At 47.1% G+C, this 15720-nt stretch overlaps 1 protein-coding gene across 1 annotated transcript in view; it reads left to right on the plus strand.

The window, feature by feature from the left end:
• The first annotated feature begins 7904 nt into the window (after positions 1-7904).
• Positions 7905-15720, plus strand: part of LOC144737917 (uncharacterized) — a 31663-nt gene continuing 23847 nt past the window's right edge. Inside the window, exons 1-5 of the mRNA XM_078620797.1 lie at positions 7905-8043; positions 10973-11140; positions 12040-12121; positions 12939-13057; positions 15604-15713. Coding sequence (XP_078476923.1) covers positions 11049-11140; positions 12040-12121; positions 12939-13057; positions 15604-15713 — 403 coding nt within the window. The 5' untranslated portion in view covers positions 7905-8043; positions 10973-11048. The remainder of the gene's footprint in view (positions 8044-10972; positions 11141-12039; positions 12122-12938; positions 13058-15603; positions 15714-15720) is intronic.

The following is a 15720-nucleotide window of genomic DNA, read 5'->3' on the forward strand; positions in this document are numbered from 1 at the left end:
TGTGGAGTCCCTGTGTGCGGAGACGCTGTGTGTGGAGACGCTGTGTGCGGAGACGCTGTGTGTGAGATGCTGAGTGTGAGATGCTGAGTGTGGAGACACTTTGTGTTGAGACGCTGAGTGTGAGATGCTGAGTGTGGAGACGCTGTGTGTGGAGACGCTGTGTGCGGAGACGCTGTGTGTGGAGACGCTGTGTGCAGAGTCGCTGCGTGTGTGAGACGCTGAGTGTGGAGACGCTGTGTGTGGAGTCGCTGAGTGTGGAGTCGCTGAGTGTGGAGTCGCTGTGTGTGGAGTCGCTGTGTGTGGAGACGCTGTGTGTGAGACGCTGCTGTGTGGAGACGCTGTGTGCGGAGACGCTGTGTGCGGAGACGCTGAGTGTGGAGACGCTGTGTGTGGAGACGCTGTGTGTGGAGATGCTGTGTGTGAGACGCTGTGTGTGGAGACGCTGTGTGTGGCGACGTTGTGTGTGAGACGCTGTATGTGGAGACGCTGTGTGTGAGACGCTGTGTGTGGAGACGCTGTGTGTGGAGACGCTGTGTGTGAGATGCTGTGTGTGAGAGGCTGTGTGTGAGAGGCTGTGTGTGGAGACAGTGTGTGATGACGCTGTGTGTGAGACGCTTTGTGTTGTGACGCTGTGTGTGTGAGACGCTGTGTGTGGAAACGCTGTGTGTGAGACGCTGTGTGTGAGACGCTGTGTGCGGAGACGCTGTGTGTGTGAGACGCTGTGTGTAAGACGCTGTGTGTGAGACGCTGTGTGTGGAGTAGCTGTGTGTGGAGACGCTGTGTGTGGAGACGCTGTGTGTGTAGACGCTGTGTGTGGAGACGCTGTGTGTGGACACGCTGTGTGTGGAGATGCTGTGTGTGGAGAAGCTGTGTGTGGAGATGCTGTGTGTGGAGACGCTGTGTATGAGACGCTCTGTGTGGAGACGCTGTGTGTGGAGACACTTTGTATGGAGACGCTGAGTGTGAGATGCTGTGTGTGGAAACGCTGTGTGTGAGACGCTGTGTGTGAGACGCTGTGTGCGGAGATGCTGTGTGTGTGAGACGCTGTGTGTGGAGTCGCTGTGTGTGGAGACGCTGTGTGTGGAGACGCTGTGTGTGTAGACGCTGTGTGTGGAGATGCTGTGTGTGGACACGCTGTGTGTGGATACGCTGTGTGTGGAGACGCTGTGTGTGAGACGCTGTGTGTGGAGACGCTGTTTGTGAGACGCTGTGTGTGGAGAGGCTGTGTGTGGAGAAGCTGTGTGTGGAGATGCTGTGTGTGGAGACGCTGTGTGTGAGACGCTCTGTGTGGAGATGCTGTGTGTGGAGACACTTTGTGTGGAGACGCTGAGTGTGAGATGCTGAGTGTGGAGACACTTTGTGTGGAGACGCTGTGTTTGTGAGACGCTGTGTGTGGAGTCGCTGTGTGTGAGATGCTGTGTGTGGAGACGCTGTGTGTGGAGTCGATGTGTGTGGAGTCGCTGTGTGTGGAGACGCTGTGTGTGAGATGCTGTGTGTGAGAGACTGTGTGTGGAGACAGTGTGTGATGACGCTGTGTGTGTGAGACGCTGTGTGTGGTGACGCTGTGTGTGTGAGACGCTGTGTGTGGTGACGTGTGTGTGTGAGATGCTGTGTGTGAGACGCTGTGTGTGAGACGCTGTGTGTGGAGTCGCTGTGTGTGGAGACGCTGTGTGTAGACGCTGTGTGTGGAGACGCTGTGTGTGGACACGCTGTGTGTGGAGACGCTGTGTGTGGAGACGCTGTGTGTGGAGACGCTGTGTGTGGAGACGCTGTGTGTGAGACGCTCTGTGTGGAGACGCTGTGTGTGGAGACACTTTGTGTGGAGACGCTGAGTGTGAGATGCTGAGTGTGGAGACGCTGTGTGTGGAGTCCCTGTGTGCGGAGACGCTGTGAGTGGAGACGCTGTGTGCGGAGACGCTGTGTGTGAGATGCTGAGTGTGAGATGCTGAGTGTGGAGACACTTTGTGTGGAGACGCTGAGTGTGAGATGCTTTGTGTGGAGACGCTGTGTGTGGAGACGCTGTGTGCGGAGACGCTGTGTGTGGAGACGCTGTGTGCAGAGTCGCTGCGTGTGTGAGACGCTGAGTGTGGAGACGCTGTGTGTGGAGTCGCTGAGTGTGGAGTCGCTGAGTGTGGAGTCGCTGTGTGTGGAGTCGCTGTGTGTGGAGACGCTGTGTGTGAGACGCTGCTGTGTGGAGACGCTGTGTGCGGAGACGCTCTGTGCGGAGACGCTGAGTGTGGAGACGCTGTGTGTGGAGACGCTGTGTGTGGAGACGCTGTGTGTCAGACGCTGTGTGTGGAGACGCTGTGTGTGGCGACGTTGTGTGTGAGACGCTGTATGTGGAGACGCTGTGTGTGAGACGCTGTGTGTGGAGAGGCTGTGTGTGGAGACGCTGTGTGTGGAGACGCTGTGTGTGAGACGCTCTGTGTGGAGACGCTGTGTGTGGAGACACTTTGTGTGGAGACGCTGAGTGTGAGATGCTGAGTGTGGAGACGCTGTGTGTGGAGTCCCTGTGTGCGGAGACGCTGTGTGTGGAGACGCTGTGTGCGGAGACGCTGTGTGTGAGATGCTGAGTGTGAGATGCTGAGTGTGGAGACACTTTGTGTGGAGACGCTGAGTGTGGAGACGCTGTGTGTGGAGACGCTGTGTGTGGAGACGCTGTGTGTGAGACGCTGTGTGTGGAGACGCTGTGTGTGGCGACGCTGTGTGTGAGACGCTCTGTGTGGAGACGCTGTGTGTGGAGACACTTTGCGTGGAGACGCAGAGTGTGAGATGCTGAGTGTGGAGACGCTGTGTGTGGAGTCCCTGTGTGCGGAGACGCTGTGTGTGGAGACGCTGTGTGCGGAGACGCTGTGTGTGAGATGCTGAGTGTGAGATGCTGAGTGTGGAGACACTTTGTGTGGAGACGCTGAGTGTGAGATGCTGAGTGTGGAGACGCTGTGTGTGGAGACGCTGTGTGCGGAGACGCTGTGTGTGGAGACGCTGTGTGCAGAGTCGCTGCGTGTGTGAGACGCTGAGTGTGGAGACGCTGTGTGTGGAGTCGCTGTGTGTGGAGTCGCTGTGTGTGAGACGCTGCTGTGTGGAGACGCTGTGTGCGGAGACGCTGTGTGCAGAGACGCTGAGTGTGGAGACGCTGTGTGTGGAGACGCTGTGTGTGGAGACGCTGTGTGTGAGACGCTGTGTGTGGAGACGTTGTGTGTGAGTCGCTGTGTGTGGAGACGCTGAGTGTGGAGTCGCTGTGTGTGGAGACGCTGTCTGTGGAGACGCTGTGTGTGTGTGGAGACGCTGTGTGTGGAGACGCTGTGTGTGGAGACGCTGTGTGTGGAGTCGCTGTGTGTGGAGACGCTGTGTATGGAGACGCTGTGTGGAGACGCTGTGTGTGAGACGCTGTGTGTGAGACGCTATGTGTGGAGATGCTGAGAGTCGCTGAGTGTGGAGACGCTGTGTGGAGACGCTGAGTGTGGAGACGCTGTGTGTGGAGACGCTGTGTGGAGTCGCTGTGTGTGAGACGCTGTGTGTGAGACGCTGTGTGTGAGACGCTGTGTGTGGAGATGCTGAGAGTCGCTGAGTGTGGAGACGCTGTGTGGAGACGCTGTGTGTGGAGACGCTGTGTGTGGAGACGCTGTGTGCGGAGACTCTGAGTGTGGAGACGCTGAGTGTGGAGACGCTGTGTGTGGAGACGCTGAGTGTGGAGTCGCTGTGTGTGGAGACGCTCAGTGTGGAGACGCTGTGTGTGGAGACGCTGTGTGTGAGACGCTGTGTGTGAGTCGCTGTGTGTGGAGACGCTGAGTGTGGAGTCGCTGTGTGTGGAGACGCTGTGTGTGTGTGGAGACGCTGTGTGTGGAGACGCTGTGTGTGGAGTCGCTGTGTGTGGAGATGCTGTGTGTGGAGACGCTGTGTGGAGACGCTGTGTGTGAGACGCTGTGTGTGAGACACTATGTGTGGAGATGCTGAGAGTCGCTGAGTGTGGAGACGCTGTGTGGGGACGCTGAGTGTGGAGACGCTGTGTGTGGAGACGCTGTGTGTGGAGACGCTGTGTGCAGGATAAGTGAGGTGCAAAGTAGATGAGACATCAGTGACTGTACAGATAGTTATAGGAGTGCCTACAACTGGCGCAAGAATAGGTGAATAAAGTGTAAGCAGGTGACTTGTTACAACGTGTCTGTGTATTGATTCTTTTAAACACTACGAGTGAATGGGTGGATGAGTAGGTAATGAGTGGGTAAATTACTGGGTGGGTGAGTAATTGGGTGAATGAGTGGGTGAATAAATGGGTGAGTGAGTGGATGAATGTGTGTGTGAATGACTGGGTGAGTGAGTGTGTGCATGAGTGGGTGGGTGAGTGAGTGGGTGAATGACTTTGTGAGTGAGTGGGTGATAAGTGGGTGAATGAGTGGGTGAATGAGTGGGTGAGTGAGTTAGATGGGTGAATGAGTGGGTGAATGAATGGTTGAGTGAGTGGGTGAATGAGTGGGTGAATGACTGGGTGAATGAGTGGGTGAGTGAGTGGGTGAGTGAGTGGGTGAATGAGTGGGTGAGTGAGTGGGTGATGAGTGGGTGAATGAGTGGGTGAGTGAGTGGGTGGGTGAGTGAGTTAGATGGGTGAATGAGTGGGTGAATGAATGGTTGAGTGAGTGGGTGAATGAGTGGGTGAATGAGTGGGTGAGTGAGTTAGATGGGTAAATGAATGGTTGAGTGAGTGAGTGGGTGAATGAGTGGATGAGTGAGTGGGTGAGTGAGTGGGTGAATGAATGGTTCAGTGAGTGGGTGAGTGAGTGGGTGAGTGAGTGGGTGAATGAATGGTTGAGTGAGTGGGTGAATGAGTGGGTGAGTGAGTGAGTTGAGTGGTTGAATTAATGGTTGAGTGAGTGAGTGAGCGAGTGGGTGAGTGAGTTAGATGGGTGAATGAGTGGGTGAATGAATGGTTGAGTGAGTGGGTGAATGAGTGGGTGAATGACTGGGTGAATGAGTGGGTGAGTGAGTGGGTGAGTGAGTGGGTGAATGAGTGGGTGAGTGAGTGGGTGATGAGTGGGTGAATGAGTGGGTGAGTGAGTGGGTGGGTGAGTGAGTTAGATGGGTGAATGAGTGGGTGAATGAATGGTTGAGTGAGTGGGTGAATGAGAGGGTGAATGAGTGGGTGAATGAGTGGGTGAGTGAGTTAGATGGGTGAATGAATGGTTGAGTGAGTGAGTGGGTGAATGAGTGGATGAGTGAGTGGGTGAGTGAGTGGGTGAATGAATGGTTGAGTGAGTGGTTGAGTGAGTGGGTGAGGGAGTGGGTGAATGAATGGTTGAATGACTGGGTGAATGAGTGGGTGAGTGAGTGGGTGAGTGAGTGGGTGAATGAGTGGGTGAGTGAGTGGGTGATGAGTGGGTGAATGAGTGGGTGAGTGAGTGGGTGGGTGAGTGAGTTAGATGGGTGAATGAGTGGGTAAATGAATGGTTGAGTGAGTGGGTGAATGAGTGGGTGAATGAGTGGGTGAGTGAGTTAGATGGGTGAATGAATGGTTGAGTGAGTGAGTGGGTGAATGAGTGGATGAGTGAGTGGGTGAGTGAGTGGGTGGGTGAATGAATGGTTCAGTGAGTGGGTGAGTGGGTGAGTGAGTGGGTGAATGAATGGTTGAGTGGGTGAATGAATGGTTGAGTGAGTGAGTGGGTGAATGAGTGGATGAGTGAGTGGGTGAGTGAGTGGGTGAATGAATGGTTCAGTGAGTGGGTGAGTGAGTGAGTGAGCGAGTGGGTGAGTGAGTTAGATGGGTGAATGAGTGGGTGAATGAATGGTTGAGTGAGTGGGTGAATGAGTGGGTGAATGACTGGGTGAATGAGTGGGTGAGTGAGTGGGTGAGTGAGTGGGTGAATGAGTGGGTGAGTGAGTGGGTGAATGAGTGGGTGAGTGAGTGGGTGGGTGAGTGAGTTAGATGGGTGAATGAGTGGGTGAATGAATGGTTGAGTGAGTGGGTGAATGAGTGGGTGAATGAGTGGGTGAATGAGTGGGTGAGTGAGTTAGATGGGTGAATGAATGGTTGAGTGAGTGAGTGGGTGAATGCGTGGATGAGTGAGTGGGTGAGTGAGTGGGTGAATGAATGGTTCAGTGAGTGGGTGAGTGAGTGGGTGAGGGAGTGGGTGAATGAATGGTTGAGTGAGTGGGTGAATGAGTGGGTGCGTGAGTGAGTTGAGTGGTTGAATGAATGGTTGAGTGAGTGAGCGAGTGGGTGAGTGAGTTAGATGGGTGAATGAGTGGGTGAATGAATGAATGAATGGTTGAGTGAGTGAGTGGGTGAATGACTGAGTAAGTGAGAGTCAAGATCGGCCTCTGTGGAGGAGGCTCCTGAAGGACGCTGCTACTGGGCAGTTGGAGGCAGTCGCCCTCCAGCAATAACGGAGGGCGGAGGAGCGACGCTCACAACAACGAGCGGAGCGCCGGGCAGCTAAAACGCAGCGAATTGGTACAGTAGGGTGCACAGCTGGTGGTGGTGCACCTAGCCTGGCACAGCAGTCAGTGTAGTACTATATAGTATTATATAGTGTAGTACTATATAGTACTATATAGTGTAGTACTATATAGTGTAGTACTGTACACTATATAGTATTATATAGTGTGTAGTACTATATAGTGTACAGTACTATTGAGTGGGTGAATGGATGGTTGAGTGAGTGAGTGGGTGAGTGTAGTTCTGTACACTATATAGCAGAGGTGGGACAAAGTCATTGTTATGCAAGTCCAAGTCGAGTGCAAGTCATCAAATTCATGACTCGAGTCTGACTCGAGTCCAAGTCACATGACTCGAGTCCACATCTCATAGGTGGGACAAAGTCATTGTTATGCAAGTCCAAGTCGAGTCGCAAGTCATCAAATTCATGACTCGAGTCTGACTCGAGTCCAAGTCACATGACTCGAGTCCACACCTCTGCTATATAGTATTATATAGTGTAGTACTATATAGTGTGTAGTACTATATAGTGTAGTTCTGTACATTATATAGTACTATATCGTGTAGTACTATATAGTGTAGTACTATATTATTTGTTTTATTTTTATTCTTTTATTATTTCCCTTCTACGTGACTTTACCGAAAGAACCAAGGTTATTCTTGTTGTTACGAGTTATTAATAGTTTGTGTTATTGTTGTCGTTATTATTATTGTGTGTTGTTATCGTTGTTATTATTTTATGTGGTTATTGTTACTGCTGTTATTGGTGATGCTATTGTCATCATTGTTATTGTTGTTCTAAGTTGTTGTTGTTGTTACCAGTACAGCACAAACCGGTTGCGTGTTGGAGAGCAAATCCCCGACATTCACAATCGTGACGAATTGGCCACGTTCTGTTTACGTGACCTTAAACCTTACTGTCTGTGTCGGGTGGTGGCGAGGTTTAACGACACAACGTTTATATTTACACGATCTAACAACAACAAGTCAATCTGAATTTTGCATCATTTTTTACATTTCCCGCCAAAAGAATCCCTACAAATTCAAATGCCCCCCTCCCCCCACGTCAGCCAATCAACGCCGCTGCCGCCGAAATGCCCGAGACCTCCACCAATCATGGAGCTCGGCGGCGGTGACGTCTTCGCATTCAAATTTTAACGGCTCCTCCCTCCCCCCTCCAAATGACCCCCCCCCCAACTGCCCGCTGATCAAATCACCACTACCATTCGGTATCCGTGCGCGTCTCTCTGCAAATAGTGCGCGGCGGCGGCGTCGGTCCGAATCGATCGTTGGACAAACAACGCCACAGAAGGCCCCCCGTCGCAAGTTCGGCTAACGCGTCTCTTTAATTCGTTATCGATTAGAATATTTTTTTTTATCGATACGAGGGTGGTTTTAAAATTAATCGAGGCGGATGTGGCGATTTCGGCGGTGATGCGGTCGTATATAAGTAGCGGCGCCCCTCCCCCCCCTCACTTCTCAGTGAGCGGCGGCTCAACGCATAAAAATAGTCCTGGCGCGCGCGCTGCAGAAACGTTTAAACTTTTACTTTATAAAGGGGATTGTTGAGTTTTAATAATTAAAATTATATTTTTAAACAGTTGGAACGAGAGGTAAGTGTCCGGTATTGTTATGCAAACATTTTATTTTGATATTTAGTTTAACATTTTGTTGTGTTTACCTCTGGCGCTGCGGGTGGTGGTTACGTTTTCCCGCGCTTTTTTAAAATGTTTATTTCTGTGGTTAAAGTTACACTTCAAATTAATAGTTAAAGTTCAACTTCACATCTATAATTAAAGTTAAACGGTTACGTTGCTTCACCGGTTTTGTGTGTACGGTTATTAAAGTTAAAGTTCTTATACCGCGTTGCAATGTTGTGTGTGTGTATACAACGTAGTTTAGTGTATCTCATGCACATTTCTGAGTTAAAGTTAAACATTTCATATATATAATAGATATTGTATATATAATATGTAGAGAAATAGATAACTCGATCTGATAAGGTGGCCCACTTAAGTTGTGTGGTTTGTTGATGTTGTCTGCGTTAACTTATAACGTGAAACAAACCTCAATGTTCATAATTTTAGGTCTTAATAAGAGTTACTATAGTTAATAGTAATAACAATATCGTCGTTAAACCTTTACAACAATTTACCTAGGCAGCTTTCCCACCTCATTTCTTTCCCTCCTGATGACGATCGATTGTGTTGTGATCGAAACGTGTTTTTTGTTTATTTAATGTTTATACATTTTAACTTATCTACGTAACTTTACCGAAAGACTGCAGGGATTACTATAATCTATTTAACACGTAAGCTTTCGCGACCAATATTCATAATATCGCGTTATTATTTATAAATGTGTCGTCACCCTACTATTTAGACTTTTTATATTCTTGGTTCTTTCGGTAAAGTCACGTAGATAGAAAATAAAAAGAATTAAATTAAAAATACAATAACAATTATTTTATTTGTGTGTATATGCACAATAAAAATAATGAATTAAAATACTAAATAAATTATTATTTTTTCTATATTTTTCCTACGTAACTTTACCGAAAGAATCAAGAATAGTACTGTATAGTTTAGTACTATCAAATATAGTGAATATACTACATCGTACTAAATATCACTAGTATATAGTATCGATTTAAAGCTTTCGTGACTGCAGGGATTCATCTTATTGGTTCTTTCGGTAAAGTCACGTAGAAGGGAAATAATAAAATTAAAACATAATAAAATAATTCTCACGACGTTTCGGCCACAACGCAAGCAGCCGTCCTCAGGTGAAGACCAGGTCTGTCGGGGAGACAGCGTCTGAAGACCAGGTCTGTCGGGGAGACAGCGTCTTTACCGAAAGGACCTGGTCTTCACCTGAGGACGGCTGCTTGCGTTGTGGCCGAAACGTCGTGAGAATAATTTTATTATGTTTTAATTTTATTATTTCCCTTCTACGTGACTTTACCGAAAGAACCAAGAAGATAGTATATAGTACTGTGAAGTTTAGTGAATTTACTATATAGTATGAATATTAGTTCAAAATAGACTGCTATATGTCCGTAATAATTTCTAGTATATTCATCATCACCGTTGTTTAAACATCATCGTCGTCATTATACCAATTGTTTTTATGAACGTCACAATATATCGTTGTTATCACTAATATAGGATGTTTTTGTTGTTTGGTTAGATCGCGTAAATCTAAATGTGTCGTTAAACCCGCCACCACCCGACATAGCCAATTATCGAGGGTTGTCACGTAAACAGAACGTCGACAATTCGTTACTGGTACAGCACTAACCGGTTACGGTGTTGTGGAGAGCAAATCCACAACATTTACAATCTTCAGTACCAGGACGTTTTAGCCATCAATTAACAACGGGCATCTTCAGGCGACGGACAGATTTGTTCTTAAATTAATGGATAGACGTGATGTATTATGGATAATATGGATGGAAAAAAAAACCTGTATTTTGGATAATGTTGGTCGCGAAAGCCCACGTGTTAAATTAACTTACAAACTTTAAACCCGATGACACGGAGTGGCGAAGTATGATCGAGCCACAAACTAATATTTACCTTTAACATTAGAAACAAAACATTACTCTGTACGGTTTTTTCTGCCATATATATAAGTGTTTAACAGTTATTGTGTCACTATGAGACCTCCTTTACCAGTGGCAAAATATAGTAACAGGTTTTTACCCTTTCAACTGGTACAAAAACTAACACCTTTATACAAGGCATCATGTTTGCAATAACCACAACACAAGCAGTCAAAATGCAAACAAAAAGAAACAACTTTGATGATGATAATGATATGCACTGCCCTTGAAGTTGATTGGTCCACATCCGAGACAGCTTTTCTTAGAGCCTAGTCTCCATTGGTGTTGGACCAGATGACGCCAAAAGGCGTACAACTCAAAAACAGTGCACTCTCAGAGTATTGAGAGCTCGGGGTAAGCATTTACACTATGAGACCTTTACCAGTGGCAAAATATAGTAACAGGTTTTTACCCTTTCAACTGGTGCATTGTTATTGTGTCGCTATAAAGTTTTTAGATTAAACAGTGTAATTGGTATTGTGATGAACATATAGTCTACTATAACTAGACATAATTGTACACAGACATGGTTATAGTGGAGACAACCAGACATAGAAGGCATGGTGATAATGTCGTGATGATGACAGATGGTTGGCTACAGAGACAAATGTATAGACAGAACTGTATACAGACAGGTCTATGGAGAGACAGCCAGAGATGGACAGACCGAGACAGACAGAAGGCAGACTGTGGTAGTGATGATAATAATGTTGTGATGATGACAGATTGTTGGCTACAGAGACATGTATGGACAGAACTGTATACAGACAGGTCTACAGAGAGACAGACAAGAGACACCGAGACAGAATGCAAATAGGGTGCAGTGATCATGGTGATAATGTGATAACAGACAGTTGAATGCAGAGACAAATGTACGGACAGAATTGGCCCCGATGGTCTGGTTAATGCTACGCTGACGATCGTTGTCCTTTTTGTAGGTGTCTCTGGGTGCGTTTGCGGGCTAGAGATCGGCGGTGGTGGTGCGGTGGTGAACACCGGGCCCACCAAACAACCATGGAGCTCCATGGCAAGATCATCGTTATCAAGCGAAACGGCAGCCATGGCATCGGCTTCCCCCTCAGCGTACGCAGCTGCATTATTGGCAGGTGAGGTGGTTGGTGGGAGGTGGTGATAGTGGGGGGAGGTGGTCGTGATAGTGGGGGGAGGTGGTGGTGCTGGTGGTGAAAGTGGTGGCAGGTGGTGGTGATATTTAGGGGGAGGTGGTGGTGGTGGTGATAGTGGGGAGGGTGGTGGTGATAGAGGGAGGTGGTTGTGATAGTGGGGGGAGGTGATAGTGGTGGTGATAGTGGGGGGGAGGTGGTGATGGTGGTTATAGTGGGGGAGGTGGTGATGATAGGCGAGGTGGTGGTGGTGGTAGTGAGGGGAGGTGGTGATAGTGGGGGGAGGTGGTGGTGATAGTGGGGGGAGGTGGTGGTAGTGTATAGTGGTGGTGATAGAAGGAGGTGGTTGTGGTGATAGTGGGGGGAGGTGATAGTGGTGGTGGTTGTGGTGATAGTGGGGGGAGGTTGTGGTGATAGTGGGGGAGAGGTGGTGGTGATAGTGGGGGGAAGGTGGTGGTGATGGTGGGGGAGAGGTGGTGGTGATAGTGTTGGGAAGGTGGTGGTGATAGTGGGGAGAGGTGGTGGTGATAGTGGGGGAGGTGGTGGTGATTGTGGGGGGGGTGGTGGTGATAGTGGGGGGAAGGTGGTGGTGATAGTGGGGGGGAGTTGGTGGTAGTGTATAGTGCAGTGTATAGCAGTGCAATGGGTAGTGTAGTATATAGTGTAGTGTAGTCGTGCAGTGTATAGTAGCATAGTTCATAGCGTATTTATCATCTGAAAGCGCCGCGCGCGATCCCGTGACTCTCTTTGTTTTGATGGCCAGCCAAAATCCGCCACTGTTGCTGCGAGCACGACGGCCGGAAATCTTTGGGGTGACGACAGTTTTAGGCTTGAGTCGTGTCGTGTGTGTGTGTCCGTCCATGTCCCTGCGCACATGTTCTCAGGTCTCCCGATTGCGACATCCGCATCCAGTTCAACGAGGTCCAGCTGATGCATTGTCGCCTTGATGTGCAGGATGACGGGCAGGTAAGGGGCTCTCCACTATGACCGATTAACCGCTCACTTACCTACTCATTCACTCACACTCACCCACTCACCCACTCATTCACTCACACACTCACCCACTCATTCACTCACACACTCACCCACTCATTCACTCACACACTCACACACTCATTCACTCACACACTCACCCACTCATTCACTCACACACTCACACACTCATTCACTCACACACTCACCCACTCATTCACTCACACACTCACCCACTCATTCACTCACACACTCACCCACTCATTCACTCACACACTCACCCACTCACTCACACACTCATTCACTCACACACTCATTCACTCACACATTCACCCACCCACTCACCCACCCACTTGACCTGTGCCTCCACCTTCTGGTGAGGTTTTACCGATCCAGGACGACAACACTCACCCACCCACCTACTCATTCACCCACTTAACCACCCATTCTTCCATCCACTCACCCAGCCACAAATTCACTTATCCACTCATTCACTCACTCACCCACTCATTCATCCACTCATTTATCCACTCACCCACATTTACACGTGATCTAACCCGGTTAACCCGCAAAGTCTGAGCTGTACTTTCTGCTTGTTGAGCGTTTTCATTCGTGTTGTATCGTGCGTTTCGTTTATTTATTGTTGTTGTTGAACTTTTCTTACCTCGTGGGACATCCGCTTGTGACGTGGCAAAAAAAGCGTCATTGCATCGTCGGATTTCCAAACTAAGGTTTTCACGATTCCAGAATGCCAACCCCTCCGTCCGTCCCTCCGTCCGTCTGTCTGTCCGTCGGTCCGCACCACCACCAGGTGGTGCTGTGCAGCCTGTCGGATGCTGGCAGGACTCTGGTGAACGGTAGTCCGGTGCCGCCCGGTGGAGTGGCGCTGGCGCACGGAGATGTCTTTACGGTGCACCACCGCTCCTTCAGGTGAGTGTCGTGTAGAGTAGTTTATAGTGAAGTGTATAGTCGGGTATAGTAGTTTATAGTAGTGTATAGTAGGGTATAGTAGTTTATAGTAGTGTAGTGTATAGTAATGTATAGTAGGGTATTGTCGTGAAGTGTATAGTGGTGTAGTATATAGTAGTGTAGAGTAGTTTAGTGTATAGTAGTGTAGTGTATAGTAGTGTGTGTAGTGTATAGTAGTAGTGTAGTGTGTAGTAGTATAGTGTGTAGTAGTAGTGTAGTAGTGTAGTGTGTTGTAGTGTAGTGTATAGTAGTAGTGTAGTGTGTAGTCTCACCCAGTGTCAGATCAGAGAACGCCAACAGGTGAAACATCACAAGGGCAATGCACTCTCAGGGCATTTATAGCTCGGGGTGAGTAGCTACAACATGGGATCTTTTTTGGCAATATCAAAGTATGAAAAATTAAGAACAGCTTATAGGTCTTACCCTTTCTGGCAATAAAACACGTCAAGATGTTCAAACACCAAATATATAAATTTTGCAAGATGCTCACACTGAGTTATGAATGCCCTTATATTGCATTACTGTTTGCCCTTGGCCATTCTCTGGTCTTACACTGGTGGAGACTAGGCCCTAAAGAAAGCTGTCTCTGGTAATCAGTTTAAAAGACTGCCATATATTACACTGGTCAACAAACAAAAATAATTTTCTGGCCTGGACTTTTGCAGCTGTTTTAGACTAATTTAAAGGTGCTGATTTCAAATCTGATCTCAGATTTGCTGTATCACATCTCATTTTTATGCTATCGGCATACCCCATTTTCATTGATTTTACCCGAAATTAACTCTGTCGCTTATGATTGCAAGTTGTTGCGAGTCAGTGACTGCTTTAGTGTTAAAATATGGTGCTGTATTTTTAGGATAGTGTGTTTATAATATAATTTTATGTAGATATCCACATCTATTTAATATTTTTCTTCTGCAGTTTTTATTGAAAATGCGATATTTGATATCTCAAAAACCTGATGTGATAGACAAAAATTGATGCCAGATTTGGAATCAGCACCCCAAAATTACCTTAAAACCGTTGGAATACCTTATGCCAGAAAAAGTGTGTTGACCAGTGTTATCAGAGCATGTTTGTGTTTGCATGTCCACCACAAGTACGTGTCGTTAATGCAGACATGATGCCTTGCAAAATGTTTCTATTTGGTGGTTGAACATCTTAACACCGAAATTTTGATTTAAATCTTTCGTGACTGCAGGGATTCATATTGTTGGTTCTTTCGGTAAAGTCATCACGTAGAAGGGAAATAATAAAATAATATTTATATAAAACAATAAAAATTCTCACAACGTTTCGACTGCAACACAAGCAATCATCATCAGGTGTGAAATCCACAGCAAGCAAATTAGAAAAAAGTCGTGAGAATTTTTGTTGTTTTATTTTTAATTATTTTATTATTTCCCTTCTACGTGACTTTACCGTAAAAACCAAGAATATCTTAACACCTCTTTTATTGCCCGAAAGGTTAAAACCTATTCTTATTTTTTCCATACAAAAATAGTTGATGACTTGATCGAACTTATATTTAAAGACGTACCCATCGGAAACCGCCCAATTTCAAGATTCTCTTCTTTTTTTATTAAAAAGAACAAAAATGAATTCACTTAATTATTTTCGAGGGGAAGCTCTCCTATCTTTTACTGTTTTCGAATGATTCAGATTTGAACATCATAAAATACGTTTTTTGTCGTTCAAAATTGCTTGAATCCGAAATATCTTAAACAATGAAATATAGAGCAATGGTTCTCGCTTTAATTGTATTTACAGTCTAACGCTCTATCAAAGAATGGTTTTTTAATGACACCACGCACACACAAATGTGTTCATTGGCACTTAAAATCGAGACTTTGAGGGCCTTCAAATAAACAATCTCGGTTTTTCAGATGTTTTCTGTTGTTTGTGTCCTAAAAGCCATTTGTGTACCAAATTCCAGCTTTCTACCCTGCAGGAAATACCCTAGAGGTTTTCCAGACGTACAGATTAAGGTCTTTACTTTTATAGATAGTAGTACATGGTGTAATATACATTGTATATGTTACACTCGTATCGGCGAACCCCAACTTAAGCAAATTCACACTTACGCGTGGGTACACGGAACCTAAACCCTGCGTACTCTGACACCTTACTGTAGTGTAGTGTATAGAAGTGTAGTAGTATACAGTGTAGTGTATAGTAATGTGGTAGTGGATTGTATAGTGTAGTGTTTAGTAGTGTATAGTGTAATGTATAGGAGCATAGTAGTATAGTGTAGTGTATAATAGTGTAGCGTATAGTAGTGCAATGTATAGTAGTGTATAATATAGTGTACAGTGACAGTGGGCCGAATGTGTCGTAGTAGGAGAAGCCCCCGATGTGAAAAAGTCGGCAGGTCCTTAATATTATTTTTTCCACGTGGCGATCAAAACGACATTCTGAACGAGTAATGGTGCCGGCCAGAATACGGTTGAGTTTTGTGTGTTTTTGGTTTACGGAGTGGTTCATCGGCCCTGCTGCTGCTGCTGCAGGTTTGAGCTGCCTCCGGATGCCGCTGCTTCTGCAGATGCTGCTTCTGATGCACCGGCAGCTGCTTCTGCTGCACCACCAGTTGCTACTGGGCCCGTACCACCTGACGATGGTAAGAA

The sequence above is a fragment of the Lampetra planeri genome, chromosome 75, assembly GCF_965212315.1.
Source record: "Lampetra planeri chromosome 75, kcLamPlan1.2.h2, whole genome shotgun sequence".
Lineage (NCBI taxonomy): Eukaryota > Metazoa > Chordata > Hyperoartia > Petromyzontiformes > Petromyzontidae > Lampetra > Lampetra planeri.